The sequence below is a fragment of the Pleurodeles waltl genome, chromosome 7 (assembly GCF_031143425.1).
Source record: "Pleurodeles waltl isolate 20211129_DDA chromosome 7, aPleWal1.hap1.20221129, whole genome shotgun sequence".
NCBI classification, from domain to species: Eukaryota; Metazoa; Chordata; class Amphibia; order Caudata; family Salamandridae; genus Pleurodeles; species Pleurodeles waltl.
Genome location: NC_090446.1, coordinates 1,056,718,715 through 1,056,736,244, shown reverse-complemented (window position 1 = coordinate 1,056,736,244; position 17,530 = coordinate 1,056,718,715). Strand labels below are relative to the sequence as shown.

The 17,530-nt window shown below is 42.3% G+C and overlaps 1 protein-coding gene across 1 annotated transcript in view; it reads right to left on the bottom strand.

The window, feature by feature from the left end:
• C7H17orf75 (chromosome 7 C17orf75 homolog) overlaps positions 1 to 17,530 on the bottom strand; it is a 181,184-nt gene that overhangs the window by 105,805 nt on the left and 57,849 nt on the right. Inside the window, exon 3 of the mRNA XM_069199950.1 lies at positions 754 to 879. Coding sequence (XP_069056051.1) covers positions 754 to 879 — 126 coding nt within the window. The remainder of the gene's footprint in view (positions 1 to 753; positions 880 to 17,530) is intronic.

Genomic DNA, 17,530 nt, shown 5'->3' with positions numbered 1-17,530 from the left:
AGTGAGCATTGCTGCTCATCTGCTTCATGTCATTTATGTGAGACGAGGAGCTTCGATCTCAACCTACATCCAGAAAAGGTGCAGCCTTACACAATAGAATACATTTTATTTAGCCAAGTTAAGCAGATTCTGTAACTAAATATTAAGTGTGGCACTTTGCAGGATTTCAAAGCCCAGTGTGTATATAGAAAACGTCAGTACTTTTGCCATGATAAAGACAAGCATTTAGCAAAGTCAATAGGTTTTGGTTTTATATGCTAACAGAGGGTTTTACTTGTAAATAGTCCCTCCTGAAGTTCAGTGTAAACACTCCATTGGAGCTGGAAGGACACACTCAGACAGCCAACCGAATCAAATGAGAGATGAATACTCTACTGGGCTAAGCTAAGAAGTAAGTGACAAAGTCCCATGCCATTGGTTATAAGAGGCTGGTCATAGAAAATCACTGGTTGAAATGGATAGACTATGTATGTGGTAAAACATAGGTTTGTTACACAGCTGATTATCAAAACCTAGATATAAAAATATTGCAGCATCTGCAGACTAAAGGCACTAGGCTACTAGATCTGTTAACTGGGGCAGTAAAAATCAACAGCAATGCTTTGCAGCAATACTTCCATCACAGTGAAGTATTACTGGTGTATTTAGATTCCGTATGAAAACATGGGTAGCATGTAGGAAAACATGGTCCTGTTGTCACTGCTGTAGACTATAACAAAAGGTTTGTCAGCGGTCATTACAAATTAATTTTACCTCAGTTCCACGGAGGTAGTGTTGCCCATGCCTTCAAAAAGTGTTCCTTTACAGAGACGCTTTGCAACAAAGCCACGCAGTCCCGGCTCGGCTTCTGCAGGTACATTAGTGTCCAGCAACGAAAGACTTTAGAAAGAAACAATTTTTTTTTTTTAATTACACATTTTGGAAATATTACAATATCTTGGATCTTGTTAGAGCGATGTAGATTCAAACACGTGCACGCATACATACATACATTTTAATCTGAGATGAAAAACTCAAAATGGTTAGTGCCTTCTGCTGTTCCAATATGGATCATAACGCATTCTTTATGGCATTACATTCTTTATTTCAATGTTAGATTCTCTCAACTTGTACATCAGAAAATGGTGATTCTAATGAAAGCAAATGAGCGGGAAGAGTAATGATTCAGATTGAAAAAATATAATGAAAAACATCATTAAAATAAATTCAATAAAACAAATTGGGATTGTTTTTTATTTATGTTAACAACTAAAGGCTTTAAATATAAAAATAAGTACCTAGGTCGCTGGCAGTGCCTCACATGGAACGATGGAAGGCAGACTTGTTTAAGTAAGCCAAGACGGAAGTGGCTGCATACTCACACCTGATGGTAGGCATGTCCACCCTCAAACATGTGTTAGACTGGGAGCCAGTCCTCAGAGCCACAGGATCTAAACCCGACGACTTACCGTTCTAGATGGAGAGCAAATCACAACTGACAATTGTAATAGTTTTAAAAGTTTGTGCATGACAAGCTCTGCGTTACATTATGTAGAGGATCTGGCGTACCCAAGAAAATGCAAATTCTGACCTGTTTCTGTAACCACTGATTTACAGCCATAATATAACTGGCCGGGCGGGAAGGGAAGAGACCTTCATAGGCGGTTTATTATTTTTTTTCTTTCTCCTTTTGTGGTCGTTCTGCTTTGTGCATTTTTAGTGATCCTTCTTCTGTACACTGTCATTCGGTAAGTTTTTTAGGCTTAGTTTCTGCTTTGGGCATTGCTGTGATCCTTTGTTTTGTACGCTTTTTTCCCTAGCTATTTTGTCTGCTTTTACCTATCCGTTCTGTCCGCTTTTTTCTATCCGTTCTGTCCGCTTGTCCGCTTTTTCAATCTGGTCTCCTGTTCTTGTGTCTGCTTTTGTGCATTTGGTCTGTACATTCTTGTTTCGTCCGCTTCTTTACAATCTGTTCTCTTCTCTGTGCCCCCTTGCCACCAGTTTTTCCCGCCACTCGCTGCTTTCTGCCATCTCCCACCACCCCTGCCAGGACATACTTAATGGAGGCCGTAGCGCGGGCATGGAGCAGATGCGCTTAAGGCGCACCAAGGGCAAGCCTGCCCGCGCCCCACACAGCTACACCTCTGCAGACCTCCAAGATCTGAATCCTGAGCACATCGACTAAAACAACTGCTGCCAGACATCTCCATTCACCACCAGAGGACGGTTCCCCTGCCAGCACTGCTGCTTCACCTGCAACACTAAAGCAACCATCAAGTCAGAAACACCACAAACAGAACACCACCAACCAAGGCCACCATAGCATAAAACTCCAGTGCATCCCAGTCAGTGCATGATCACTTGGTAAACACGCCATGGAAATCTGGGACACAATCTCATCCCTCACTCCGGACGCTATCTTCCTCACCGAGACCTGGATAAACCACGCCTCTGCGCCAGATATCCCCATTGCCACCATCAAGGGCTACAAGATAACTCACTAATACCGAACGAACATTCACGGAGGTGGAACTGCCATCATCTAAAAGGACACCCTCCGCTGCGCTAACTCCATGGATGAATCACCCCCAATAATGGAGCATCTCTATTTCCAACTCCACGCAGACGGAAAATGCACCATTAGGGGAACCCCTGCATACCGACTACCAGGACCAGGCCCAAACTTCTGCAACCCCATCCGAGACCTTATCGCCCCAATCGCTACTGACTCCAAAGACTACATCTTCCTAGAGGATCTCAACTTCCACCTGGATGACCTCAGCGACACTAACACAAAAGACCTCCAGGAAAACATAGGCAACACCAGCTTCAAGCAACTTGTCACCAACATTATCCACATTGCAGGACACACACTTGACCCCATTTTCACATCCAGGGACAAAGTCAAGTACACCCATGTCTCACATCTTACTTGGGCTGACCACTACTGTGTACATTTCATCTCAGGATGGACCAACCCCAGCACCACGCCCCCTTTCTCCAAGCACAGAAACTGGAAAAAGTTATCAGAACACTAATGGAACAATGCTTTAAACTCCCACCTCCCAGAAGCAACATTCACCCCAGATCAGGCCGCTTCTAACCATTCCCAATTGATCACAGAGTTTGCCATCAAAGTTGCCACCATCAAGCCAACCAAGTCCAATGCATCTGCCAGGAGAGCCACACCGCAGAGTTGAAATCCACAAGATGTAACTGCCAGCAACTATAAAGGAAGTGGTGCACCAACAAAAAGTCACTCCACCTTCAAGACAGCACTCAACCATTACTACCACATCCTGAAATTAACAAAGAAGAACACCCTAACAGACCGGTTAGAAGCCAACTCAGGAGTGCAGTAAGGAATTCTTCACCCCACTGCCACCGGAAACAACATCACCCCATCCCAAAAACTGAGAGACACCCTTGCGGACGTTTTCCACTACAAGGTCTTAGCCATCCACAAGAACTTCAAACTCCAACCCTCCACGGCAGAGAGCATTGGCCTGCTCACACCCACAAACCCATAACATTGCTCACCAACTGGGACCCCTCAGGATGCATGCCACAATCCCCATCATGAACTCCGCACACTCCGATGCACCCACGGACCCCTGCCCCTACCGCATCTTCAACCTTGGGAGCAAGACGACTGGCAGTGAGCTCACGAAAGTCTTGAACACCTCCATCACCTCAGGAAACCTCATGGAAACATGCTGGATTGAGGCCCCTCCAGAAAATAAAACATCTAGCTCCAGCAGTTCAGATAAGGACTTAAGACCTGGCTGTTCGAATGAACAGCCACAACGAAGCAGCTAGCAACTCCAGTGCCCTGAAACCCTTATGGGTAATTTGTTACACTCTACAAATCCCTTGATTGATTAATACCACGTCTGGACTGTGCTGTGTCTTGGACTTGCTGGAATATACCATCTGGTAGAGACAGCAGTTGAACTTGACATAGTAATAATTGTGGTACTGTGTGGGTTATTGCACAAAAGGACAATAATGAATAAGGGGAAAATAAAAACGAGGATCTTCTGAGGAGTTAACTGGTACTATTTTGTACATTCCATGTAATTCATAAAATGCATAAGAAAAATATGGCACTCTACAAGTCTATATAGTTACATAAATGAAAAAAAATCCTGCATTTGTAAAAACAAAAAACTTGCTTAATTGTTTCAGAGTCCTTACCCATAATTCACTCGATATAAAATAGGTGGTTAGTATGGCATGCACAGGGCCATGGAGCAGAAGTGCAAGTGTTTGGGGGCTTGATCACTGGTTCAGAAGTTGTCTTCATGGTGGACCAGTTTCATTTTCTTTAGTAGAGAGAGGTCTTCATTGTTTTCCTTGCAATGTGTTTTTTGAGGGTGAAGTTTCTGTCAAGGGTCAATCTAAGTTAGGTTAAACTTGGGGTTCGAAGCCATCAAGGTTCATGTTGTTGATATAGTTATTGTTTGCTCTTCTTGACAAATAACAGGAACACTATCTTGGTGGGGGCTGACCTTCAGGTAGATACTGCACCCCAGCTCAGGATGAGGTAGAGGCAGTATTTAAGGCATTGGATGTCTTAAGATAAGGAGACTTTCAAGCAGGGGTGTATATAACTTGCAAATAGGTGACTATTGATGGCAGTATCATTAAGTAGAGCTCCAAGGACCTTTAAGTAGAGGTTGTGGATGATAGGGGACAAGATGGAACCTTGGGGAACTTCGCAAGTGACAGGGACTTTCTGGGACCTGGAGTGGTCTATGTAAACAAACTGGTGTTGGCTGCATAGGGAGGAGTAGAATCAGTGAATACTGGCGGTGAATTCCATTTGAGACCTGGGGTGTGGATGAGGATAGATAGTCAATGGTATCAAATGTGGAAAAGTGGTTCAGCAATATTAGAGGCAGGAGTTATTTTCATCCCTTGTCAGGAGGACCTAAATTATGACATGTAAAGTAGCGGTCTCTGTGCTGCACTGTAATATGAAGCCAAATTGTTAGTCCTGTAGATGGTTGGCGCTAATGCAGTCTTGGAGATGTACATAGGCTGTTTTTTCACTGATCTTTAAGTTCAAGAGTGGTTGGGCAATTGGTAGGGATTTGGGGCCAGATGTACTAACATTAGAAATACCGATTTACTAATTGTGATTCTCTTCGGATTTAAATTAAGAAATCAATATTCCTAATGTATGAAACTCCTTTGAGTTTCATTAGTGATTACTAGTGGGTCACAAATAAACCTACCTAATGCATACTAATGAGGTAGAATGGAATTTGCGACCCATTAAGAATCACAGTCATCACAGGCATGGTGGCCTGCTGGGCTCAGCAGACCACTATGTCTGGGATTGCCTTTTAATAAAGCAATTTTTTTTTTTTTTTAAATATAGCCCATTGTCCTTTGTGAATGGGTCACCACCAGTTTGAAACTGGTGGTAAAGTGCTACTGTTCGACTGTTGCAACTAGAGTATGGTTGCAAAATAGTAATAAATACCAAGTTACCAAATCACATTTTTGTCTTTGGTACATTGGAAAAACCATTTTTCTAGTGGTAAACAGCCCAATGGAAAAATTATTTGTTCATCCTGCCCTTGGTGATGTCATCAAGGTCTATTCTGGGTTTTTTCAAGAGCGGGTGGATCTGGCCTCTTGTGAAATGTTGGGAAGATGCTTTGATTGAGAGGCGCTGACAATGGTGAGTAGTAGCAAGACAGCTTCTCAGAAGGGAGCTTTTATGAAACACATCATCTTCATATGAGGTGGCTTTGAGGAAGTTGAGAATGTTAGTGAGATCTACATGAGAAAGATTTTTGAAGGATGGCTATTGTGGAGTGATACGAGATAGGTTGGGTCTGAGAGGAGTAGCAGGCTTAATGTTGTTGATGTATTGTCAGATCTTGTGTATTTCTTCACTGAAGAAAAGGTTGATGGCATTATACAACAAACAAAAGGGTGGTGCAGTGTTCGTTTTTTTTTTTAAACAATTCTTTTTCTGATGGAAGCATTACTTAATGTAAATATGCTATTAATAGAAATATTTTAATCAGTCGCAACCACCGGTAATATTTCTGGTCATATACCATTGCTTTTAGCTAACCTATGCTATTAATTTAATTTATTTATCCTATTTCAGTTTTTGGAAATGCAATTAAAGGCTGCAGAACCCACTCAATGCACTCAGAGGGGAACCAAAGAGGGGAACCAAAGGGTGCATGAGCAAATTAACAGCGTTTACATGTAATCTTGATGCATAGGTATAGTGTAGCCAGCTGCATGACAGGATCTGATACAAGGCTTATGTGCATCACCAAAAGGATAAAGGATGTACAGGAGTCAAGGAAACCGGTTTTTCCCAAGCTTAAGTGTAGAAAAACCAGGAACAGCATCCTATCACGTGTAGGACACAAGCAGTTAATTTTGCTGGGAAACTTGTAATGATTTTAGAGTTCCCAGGATGTGCTGTTGCCATTTGCAAGCTGAAGATAAGGCTGAGTGTGTGATTGTAGACTCTTTGAAACCTGGAGAGTTTTTTTTTTTGTTTTTAACAGCCGTATGTGAAACATATTTCAAAAGTCCGATCATGACAAGATAATGGAGAGGCCTATTACAATTTTGTAAGAGCTAGAAAGAAGGTTGAACAGTGATTTTTGAAGTTGTTCTAGGTGGTGGAATGCGCTTTTGGTTGTTGTAGTTAAATCTTCTACAACGAGTAGCTCAGGAGCTACTGGTAGCGTTCCAGCCACCTATAGCTCCTTCTATGTGCAGTCCAGCTTTCTAAATAAGAGGTTTTTCCTTGGTTGAAATATTCAGCGTACCAAAATTGATAGACGTGTATTTGAGGAGAAAATGTGTATTTTCAGAACTCAAAAGCTGATGTTTGGAGAAAAATGGTTGAATTTGCAAAATATATTTAAAGCTGCTATTTAAGGGATGTTAAATCAAGCAGCATTGGGAAGACTTAAAACTAATAATATTACCTTGGTGCTACGCCTGTTATTTATTGCCCACATAGAGGTACTACACATTAATAAAGCCTTTTTTACCTTAATTCTGGGAATCCCGCCTAATGAACTGAGGTGATCACTGCTCCTAATCTTGTGCATGGTGGCCACGAATGTAATCTTATCTGATGTGGTCACTATTACAACATTAATAATGTTAGTAGGTCAGGATGATTTTCACTGAACATAAGTTGCTCTTATTACAGAAGGGTTTGGAGAACCCTGTTGCAGATAGTACTCTTGGAGATGGCATGCACACGATTAGAGAAGAAAAGGTCGCTGTCAAAAAGAACACACAAGTTACATGGTTTCCAGTGCGGCTTCATTGATGTTTCCACTAACCTAGACTATGATAACAGGAGAAGTGAGACATCCAGAAGTCCCATGATCATGGGGATTTTGGTTTTCCAACTGCACAGGCAGAACCAGTTTTTCTTCATACAGACTTAGATGTCCTTCAGCCACATCTTGTAGTAGAACTTACCCAAATAGATGTCATCTGCATACTTATGTTCTCCGATGATGTGGAGTTTCAGGTTTCGCAAGGGGTGCAAAACTTGTGGGACTCCACATTTTATGGGAGTGGCTTTGGAGAGGTAGGGCTCAGCATAACCTTTATATCCGGCTGACTAGTAAGGAGGTGAAATAGGTTACAGCAGTTCCTCCCACACTGGTGACTGTAACCGGGTGGATGAGCAGTACTTCATTATCGATGGAATTCAAAGCTTCAGAGAGATTCATTGGTGCTCAAGCACGTATTTGTCTATCTTCAAAACGTTTCAACAAGCTATTTTCTGATGTTAAGGAGGCCAATTTCTATTCCTTGTTCAGGATGGAACCCATAATGAAAGTCACTAAATAGATTCAGGATCTGTAGAAAAGTAGGCCATAGGGCTCATATTGTGGTTTCCAGTGACTTCCGCAATGCAAGGGAGATTGAAAATTGGTCCTTATCAGACCATGATGATAGATTTCGAATATGGTTTCTTTAGTAACATTGTTGTTGCATGTTTAAATTCTGTGGCAACACGTCAGGTGGGAAGTAAAGCGGTACTGAGGCTAGTGGTAGAAGGGGCTATTTTTGCTAAAAAATAAATAAAGGAAAATTGGGTTATGTCAGTATCCTGAGCATTAACTCAAGTAGTATTGCAGGTCACTTTTGATTTATAGCCGGGAATGAATGAGCAGTCTGGCTACTGGCAAGATGTTTGCCTTGATTGAGTCAATTGACTTAGAAAAACATGGTCTTGTTGCAGAAACCAGCTGAAAAAGTATAAAAATGACACTAAACGGGAGCTGCCAATTCCTTGTGAATGTGGCACATTTCTGTGGTTCAGTAGGCCAGATCTGCTATTTAAGATCAATAATGTGACTATCATACTGGTGTATGCTGACACAGCCAGTGGAGTAACACAGCATGTAGTGTGGTCAGAAAAAGCCTGGTATTTAGACTTGGATCTTTCAATGGCTCCAACCTTTAGTTTCAGAGGCAAAAGTTTTCAGGGAACCAGTCTTCCCGATGTTGCATTTCAAAATGGGAAAAAGCAATCATGGATGTATGTGTCCTTGCTCTATACTTAAGCTGCTAGAATTTTAGTGGAGGACAACAGTGGATCCGCAATGACTGACTGAGATTACATTTGGGAGTGAGGGTGAATTTTGGTCCAGTTTCTTCCTGTGAGCAGTTTTGATGAAAATGTCAACAAGATGGCTCGGTGTGTTAACACTCACTGTTGACAACTATCTACATATCACAAGTAGGACTTAGAGCAGGGTCAACTCCTCAGCCTTTTATAAATGCCTGGTCGCAAAACTAAGTGCTATTAATGTAATAGTAATGCTGTTTTATACTCCTGTTAATAGTAGCAAAGCTATGGTGTCAAGTGTACACAAAACGCAAGTTATTATCATTAAGACGGTGACCAAGCATGATCAGACCAACAAAATGCTCTGTATATAGTGATCATGAGCATAGGGATTCAGTATGTGGCACCACAAGAGGGCAGTATTGAGTGATCACTTATTGGAAGGTCATCATCATTTCCCAAAATAATGGTATGAACCTAGATATGGAGCTCTGCACAAGTCTCAACCCACAAATCACCTTGCCCAGCCCAAAGGTTCCTGATCTGTGACTTGTGGCTTCTGAGCCCACAAATTCACAACACAAAGGAAAGAAATGCACTCCTGCAGGATTGGAGACAGTTTCAAATCTGAACTGGTATTGTCCCAGCCCCAGTGTGAGAAAGGATGTCAGAAACTGAATTTTACACACACTTTGGATCTGTCTGTGTTTCTGTCATTGTTACTATCCATTCGGTCTGACTCTATGGGAGATCCTCTTCCCCGTGCCAACCTCGGTGCACTAGGCCAAGTCATTCTGCAGTTTATGGTGGAACTTCTCAATTTGACCCTAAGGGAGGGAGATATTCCAGAGGCATGGAAACATGCCATGGTTTTGCCAATCCTGAAAAAACGAATTTGGACCCTGCCAACTGGTCTAAATCAATTTCTATGGATTCCCATCACGGCCAAAATCATGGAGAAACAAGTCAATAAAAATAAAAAAAACCTCTCAAATTTCAATGAGTCCCAGGACTTTCTACACTTCTCTTAATCTGGGTTCAGGATGGGACCCAACACCAAATCCACCCTTCTAGGAGTCACTGAGCACCTCAGACGGCTCTTGGATGAAGGCAAGATGACCACACAGATTCTACTTGATTTCACTGCAGCCTTTGATACTCTGTCTCTTGTCATTCTCTTAGAGAGGCTGTTCAATTTATGTCTCCAGGAGACAGCCCGCTCTTGGATGACATCCTTCTTAAAAGTTGATCCTTCCAGGTGTTCTCAGCCAGCTCCTCTTCTGAAGACACGCCCTTACTTCAAGAGTTCCCCAAGGGTCAGCCATGAGTTTGACACTATTTAACATCTATGTGCGCACACTGGCTGATTTGGTGGAAAATTATGGCCCTATCCTATTTTTTTATACACTGATGACATGCAAATTAAATTTTCTTTGCCATCTGCTATGAATCATAAATCTGAGGCCTTGAACCTCAGTTTGGCTTGGTTGCAGCGCATATGAACAGCCATTCTCTTAAACTCAACGGAGACAACACCGAAGTGCTGGCAATAGGTAAGAACCCATCTCTTTGGGGTCCTCAATGTTGGCCGGTTATCCTGTGTCCTCTGCCAGAGCAAGCTCCCAAGGTCAAGAATTTGGGAATCCTGTTGGACAACAAGGTGACCATGAAGCCCCAGGTGGTGAAGGTGGCCACTACCTGTTTCGCCGTCCTGAAATGGCAACAGAAAATAATTTGGCTCTTCCCTTTTCCAGCTGAAAGGACAATCATCAAGGTGATCATTATGTTAAGACTGGATTACAGCAATGTGCTTTATATGGGGGTGGATAAAGCCTCTATCAAGCGGTTGAAAGTGGTCCAGAATTAATCAGCAAGGATGCTTTACAGACTCCAGAAAAGTGCCTCAGTCTCTCGTCTCCTTTGGGAGCTCCATTGGCTTACAATAGAGAAGCAGATTCACTTTACAATTTGATAGACCTCATCATCTAAATTGTCCTGTTCGCACCGGTGAACTTTCCTTGAGTGATGTTCCTAGAATTAAACACATATGCACGGGAGGTCAGTCTTTTGCATATCTAGGCCCAAAGTTGTGGAGCATTCTCCAAGAACCATTGAAAAGCTGTCCTTTGCATATAACCTTTCGAAGACTGCTGAAGACCTGGTTGTTTGAAAGTCAGAGAGACTTGGATAGACCCCACCTTTCCCCTTAAGCACTGGAAGAAAACCAAGTGGGTAGCTGAATGCTTTACAAAGCTCTTTAAAAATAATAATAATAAAGCAGACTCTGAACTTGGCTCTATTTTCCTGCCTTTTCCTTTGACTATTACTTGGAAGATCACCTGGACACAAAGGAGGTCTGAACACAAATATAGGAAATAAAATCCACACCATGCACTTTCTGAAGTTCAGTTCCCAGTAGGAATTAGGAAAGCAAGTGACTGCAATGGATGCCCCTGGTTCACCAGAAAATCTGGACTGCAACCAGGTCCTCTTGAAATCCAGGCCCCTGATGTTTAACTATACTAGAGACTCTAAAGAAGGAACTGATCCAATACTACATCCATCCCACTCAAAGAAATAGCAACTGTTTGGGAACTTAACAGGTTGTCGGACTCAAGGGAATTTTAACTGTGTCTTAAACAAAACACGGTTGACCAGACCCCATGCTAGTCATTGACTTTAGCACCAGATCTTTGAAACAACACTAGTGTCCAAATGGGTTGGGGTCTTTGTTGTTTGGATGGTGGATTCACAGGCATGGCATAGCAAAGCATAGCATAGCATAGCAGGGATGCTGAATTTGTATCGCCCGAAGTCCAGGGCATATTGTTTTGGGTCAAGGGCAACAAGTTTTTATGTTTACTCTGTCCTTGGGACAAGTAGGCCCAACCCCCTGCAGCACAAACCCTTTGGCTGCAAGTTTACAGAGAAGGGAACTGGCTGCAGTTGAGGTAATGTGTGTCCATATGTTCATACTGCTTGAACTTGTATTTATGGTCCATTAATGAAAAGCCTTCATTATTAGGATGAGTGCTGTAAAAAAACGTTTTAAGGTCACACTTCACTACTGACAGTAAAAAATAAAATTAAAAAAAGTGTACCTACATGTATGAAAAGCTTAACACCTTGAGGATAAGTAAAATACTCCCAGAAAGCTCTCTGATTAGATGCATTTGCTTACAGCTTTTGCGAACATAAGTGGTGATGCTTTGCTTTCAAATTAAAATGTTCAGGAAAAAAAAAATTTCACTACTACGACATTTTTTGAAGCATCATTTAGTAAAATGTATCGATGCATGCGAGTATTTCCAAAAAATATTCCTAATGGAAAATCAGTGTACCCATTTTCAACAAGATTATGGGAAGCACTGGCAAAGCCAACCAATTCAACATTTTTTTATGAGTCTTCCGGTTTTGTCAATGCGTGTCTTGTTTTGACATGGCTTTTGTTACACTTTATAGTTGTGGGCGATGCCAGGCCCTCACCACTGTAACAAACACTGGCAAAAAGAAAGAAAGGTTTTTGGTCTCAAAAAGCACCCATTGCCACTAGTGGTGTAACAAAGGCCCTGTAGCCCCCCTCCATGAGCCCCCTCAGCACAGCACCTGCCCTGAGTGAGCCTTGGGGGAGGAGGGAGCACCATGTTCTTTGCAGGGGTGTCCCCTCCAGTTTCGTTGTGCCACTAATTGCCACAGTAGTTCCTGGGACAGAACAAAACTACTTTGTGTGTCAATATGCTCCTTGCGGAAGAGCAGAATGCAATCAATCACAGTACAGCCAGTCAATAGATAGAGAGAGAAATAGAAGTTTAGTAAAAAACAAAATGTGTCTGTTAGTGCCAGACCTAATTAGGGACCCAATTCTTAAAGAAAGTCACAAAAGTGCACCCATGGTATATGTCTTTGAATTAGTGGCTTTCATGAAGTCAGAATTACTTACAGAAGGAGACCAGAAAATTGTACTCCTAGAAAATATATGTGAACTGTATTTTAGCACAAGCAAATATGCATGTGTAGATTTGCTCATGTGAAAATCTACTGAGCGTTTTTAAGTTCACTTTCCCTCCAACCACTTTTTTCCCCAACCCTGGAAGAACATCTACTTCTCCCATTGTCAGGAGTAAATTTCTAATCTTTCTCATTATAGGAAAAGATTAGAGAAGAGCTGGTGAAAATCCTTGAAACATGCAAGTTAGTAGGTTTGCAGACTCAAACGCATTTCAACCATGGAACTATTGTTTCTGCTTCCTCCAGCCCCAGTATGTACATCTGCAGAAAGGTGGCAAAATAAGAAAATTGCTGAAAGACGCCCTGGCATAATCAGAGGAGTATTATCAGAGCTCTTACATAATGAGATTGCTGCCATAATTTGTCACCACACTACATGGCACCAAAAGGACAAGTAGATTTTTTTTTTTTTAACAGGACAAGTAGATTTAAGAAGCATACTGTCTCATGGACAAGTAGATATTTTATGAAATTCCACACCTCAGCATAGGTTATTTTTCTGGAACACTAGGCGACAGGTGGTAGGTAGTTAATTTCCAAACAGGAAGAAGGGCTGCACTGTTGTAAAGTTCTTATTTTCTTTATGTGGTTGTTTTTCCAATAAAGGTAAGTCTTTTAATTTCTTGTTAAGACAATACTATTAAGCATCTTCATATTCAGGCTTTCTCTGGAACACAGGTTTCTCCATGTCAAAATTTCTTACTCCAGGTATCCCGACTCTGGACCTCAGCTGAAGCACCTCATTGTGAACCATCGAGAGATCAAACAGCGGGTATCAGTGCTATTGAAATGTAAACAAATTATAGCATTTTTTTTTAAAGTGTTGTTTCTCCTAAACATTTCTTTTTGATCATCCTTCTCTTCAGACTTTGGGCCTGATTTAGAGTGGAGAACACACATGACAGATATCCCATCCACTGTATTACAATTCCATTAAGGCCTATGGAACCTGTAATATGGCGGAAGGGATATCGGTCATGTTTGTGACAGAGTAACCCCTCGGACAATCTCTAAATCAGGCCCTTTGTTTCTTGTGTCTTTCATTTCCTTTCTTGTTCTAGCTGGTCATTTCCTCCATGTCTACTGTTGGAAAAATTCTGAAATGTTTTATCCCATCCTCACGTCTTTTTCTTCTTTTTTATTACTCCTTTGCTGCCCTTTTTTGGTGTGGTCCTCGTTACTGGGTTCAACTAAACCAAAGTTACTGCTTTAGGCCCGCTCTGGTTTATTTCACACTTTTAGAGGTTCTGAGTTTGGGTTTCATCTCTAGATCTATTATTGCTTCTTTCTTTCCCTTCCCCTTAATTCACAATGCAGGTAGCTTAAAGCTACTAAAAACAAAATGAAGTTACTGTATTTTGTTCTGTTACAGCTTTGTCCCCCATATGGAAAGTCACAACCCTGCTCGGAGCCATGTCGGGTCCAGGGTTCAAAGAGGTGGGCACGCTTCACCTACCTGTTAGTCTCAGGAAAGCTGGTCTGTTACTCGCTCCTCTGGTCATAAGCTCCCCTCTTCTGTTTTTCCTCTTGATTCCTCTCTCATCCATCCTAAGCTTACTTCTCGTTTCCGCTTCCTCCCAGGGTGTTGTCTGTTCCTCTCTTAATGTCAGTTTTGTGTCCTGACTGTTTTTATGTTGATGTCCTGCTGATTTGTGCCGCCTTCTTTTTTGACACTTTGGTTTCCTCTTCCTTGTCCCATGTCTACAGCAGTGACCTCTTTTTCCCTTTGGTACTGGAAACTTAGCGGCTGAGGATTCATTGCACCGAGATGTCCAGGGTGATACCCATGTTTGGACGATTATGATAATTTGGTCCTCATCCCCAAATATGTATTCTTTGGAAGAGTTAAAATCCCTTGTGGAGTAAAGCATTCACTAAGGACTAGAAGCCCAAAGAGTTCTAAAAATCCCAGAGTCAACCTAAGTACAGTCTCACTTCACAGGCCTGGAGTTGTACTTCTGACATAGAAAGCACCAGTAACTTCTAGTTTTCTTTCTAGCTGCTCATTTTAACTGTTATACATACCTAAAAATGCAGGCAGATGACCCTCAGACATTGACTGACTATGTTTCTTTCAACTCCTGCACTTCCAATACTAGCCCTGATCTACAGGCTACAGGCTTTTCACCTAATCCATCTAGTCCAGGTGTTGTATAGCCACGGAAATTACAATCTGTTACTATTAATAATCCTATAAATCTACCTTCTGTGGAGCATACTAATAGCCATGCCTTAGACGATACTCTTCGCAATCCAAACTGCTTCACTGCCCAAGCGATAGCAAAATTCTTGTCCTGGAACGTGGCTGGTATCAATAGTAAACTTGCTGACACTGAATGGGGGGCATCTGTCGAGAATTTCAATATCTGTATGTTCCAGGAAACCTAGGCGACACATTGTACGTATAGACAGGGGTTTTGCTCCTTCTTTAAACCAGCTAAGCCATCTTTAGCAGGTAGGGCAGCAGGGGGCTTATGTACCTGGGTAAAATCGACCGAGGTGGGAGGAATCAAGGAGATATATGTAGATTCCCCTGACATTTTGGCCATAGCCATTCAACCAAACTTAGGCTCCCCTGTCCTATGTATAAACATCTATAGTAGGCCGGGTCCTTCCAACCATCGTTCAGCTACTATCGAGCTTTTGAATACCTTAATCCAGGACCTCCATTTAAAATATTACATCATAATAGCGGGGGACTTTAATGCCCATCTTGAACTCAACGCAGACCTCACAGAGGTTATGCAGCTTGAAGACAACATATGGACTATCCCCTCTTATCCTATACAGCAAACTTTATATAAAGCTTGCATTAGGGCCACGCAGATAATAGATCTCATGATACTCCATGGTCTCCGTCTTGGCAACAGTCGCTTTCCAGCCGACACCCCCGCTAGACCAACTTTTTTTTAGGGGCTCATACAGTAGCACACTGGACTATATTTTCCTTGATTTAAGAGTTTGGCATCACATAATAGACGTGGAAGTGGGTAATCCGTTTACTAGTGATCATGCCCCTCTTCAGATCATGTACGAGAGAACTCTTTTAGCAGGAGCTGCATCCTCTTCCGCTCCTTCTGGTGGCATGAAGTTGTCTAGTAATAGGCATACAGTAAGATGGGACTCCTTCCAGAGATCTAATAAGCTTCGAGATAAACTGCGTGCATTAACTTCTACCCACCAGTTATTCAATGACCACTTCACATTTGCCCCACTTGAAGTCACGTCTCTCCATTTGGACCTTTTCGCAATCTAGAAAGAATTGTTCTCAAATGTGTTAGGCCACCGACCAACTCTTGTGTCCAACTCAGCAGTAAATGGTTTAACAAGAGGTGTAGAGAGGCTAAAAACATCCTGATAAAGGTGCTAAGGACAAAGGATAGATTAGGAATTACCAATGCAAGGCGCCATTACGTACTAACATGCAAAACGAGCAAACTGGAGTATGAAGAGGGGCTCTGGAGCGAACTAGCTGAGGCAGCTAAGGTCCACGACTCCAAACGATTCTGGTTTCTCGTAGCGATCAGAATCGAGCATCCAACCCAGAGTCTCATATTACCCCTGATGTCTGGCTCTCCCATTTCAAGGAACTGTATGGCTCCTCACTGGATTGCGATGCACCAAGTCCTGGAGAGATGACAGTATCTCACTCGCCTGTGACTCCCTTGCCTCCCTTCACACTAAAAGAAAAGAAACTGCATTGCCCATCACTGCCCAAAAAGCAGGGAAAGCCCCAGGGTCGGGTGGGATCCCCTCAGACATGTTTAAAGCAGATCAGAACAACTGAAGTCTGTACGTTAATAGGCTCTCCAATGCTATTCTGACCACTAGATCCTATCCGGACTCATGGAAGGTGGCAATTATTGTGCCCATATACAAGAAAGGAGAGAGAAATTCCCCAGGAAATTACAGACCTATCAGTCTCCTTGATAATCTTAAAAAAATATTTTGCCACCAACTGTTGAGCAGGCTGAGGAAATGGATAGTGGAAAATCAAATCTTAAGCCACCTCCAAGCAGGTTTTAGAGAAAAAGTCAGCACAATAGATCAGATTTTCCGTTTTATTTCCATCAAATGGAAAATTGTTGACGTGGATTTAGGCCACCTATTTGTGGCATTTGTCGATTTGAAATCAGCTTTTGATTTAGTACCCCGCTACAAATTGAGGTCTTGAACAAACTGGGAGTTCCTTGTTCTATCCTAAATATTACCAGAGACCTTTATACTGGCAATTATGCCAGAATTAGATGGGGTCCGCAAGGTGAACTAACTGAAGAGTTTCCCACTGCCCGCGGCGTGAGACAAGGTTGTGTACTCGCCCCCACATTATTCCTTCTATTCATCAATGCATGTATCCCCTATCTCATGGAGTGTTCCAATGACGCCCCTAAAATAGGAGGGCATAAGATTCCTTGCCTCCTATTTGCTGATGACACTTTGTTGATATCCCAAACAGCCACAGGCCTTTCAACCCTGCTTTCGAGGTTTATGGACTTTTGTAACGATCATGGCCTGGAAATCAACCGATCAAAAACTAAATGCTTGGTGTTTGGGGACAAAAAAGGCAGGATGAGGAGACCCATCTACTTAGAGGGTGCCACACTGGAAAGAGTCGGTGATTTCGACTATTTAGGTCTGAAATTAGAAGACACACATAAATGGCACTACCACCTCCAGAAAGCAACCCTGCGCTTGAAACAACGGGCGAGTGGCATTTGCAGCTAGATCCCCCAGTTTTGCGATGACGCCCGCTATAGAAATATATAAATCGCAAGCAAGGGGGGGGAGTTCTATATGGAGCTGAATTGTGGGGTCATTGCAACTTAGATGATTTGGCAAGGGCGGAAAACTCTTTCCTAAAGATGCTGCTAAGAGTTCCCTCCAGTACCCCAACACTTCCTATTCGAATGGACCTAAATTTGCCTCCAACTAACCAGATTGCCGCCCTTAGGCCTCTGT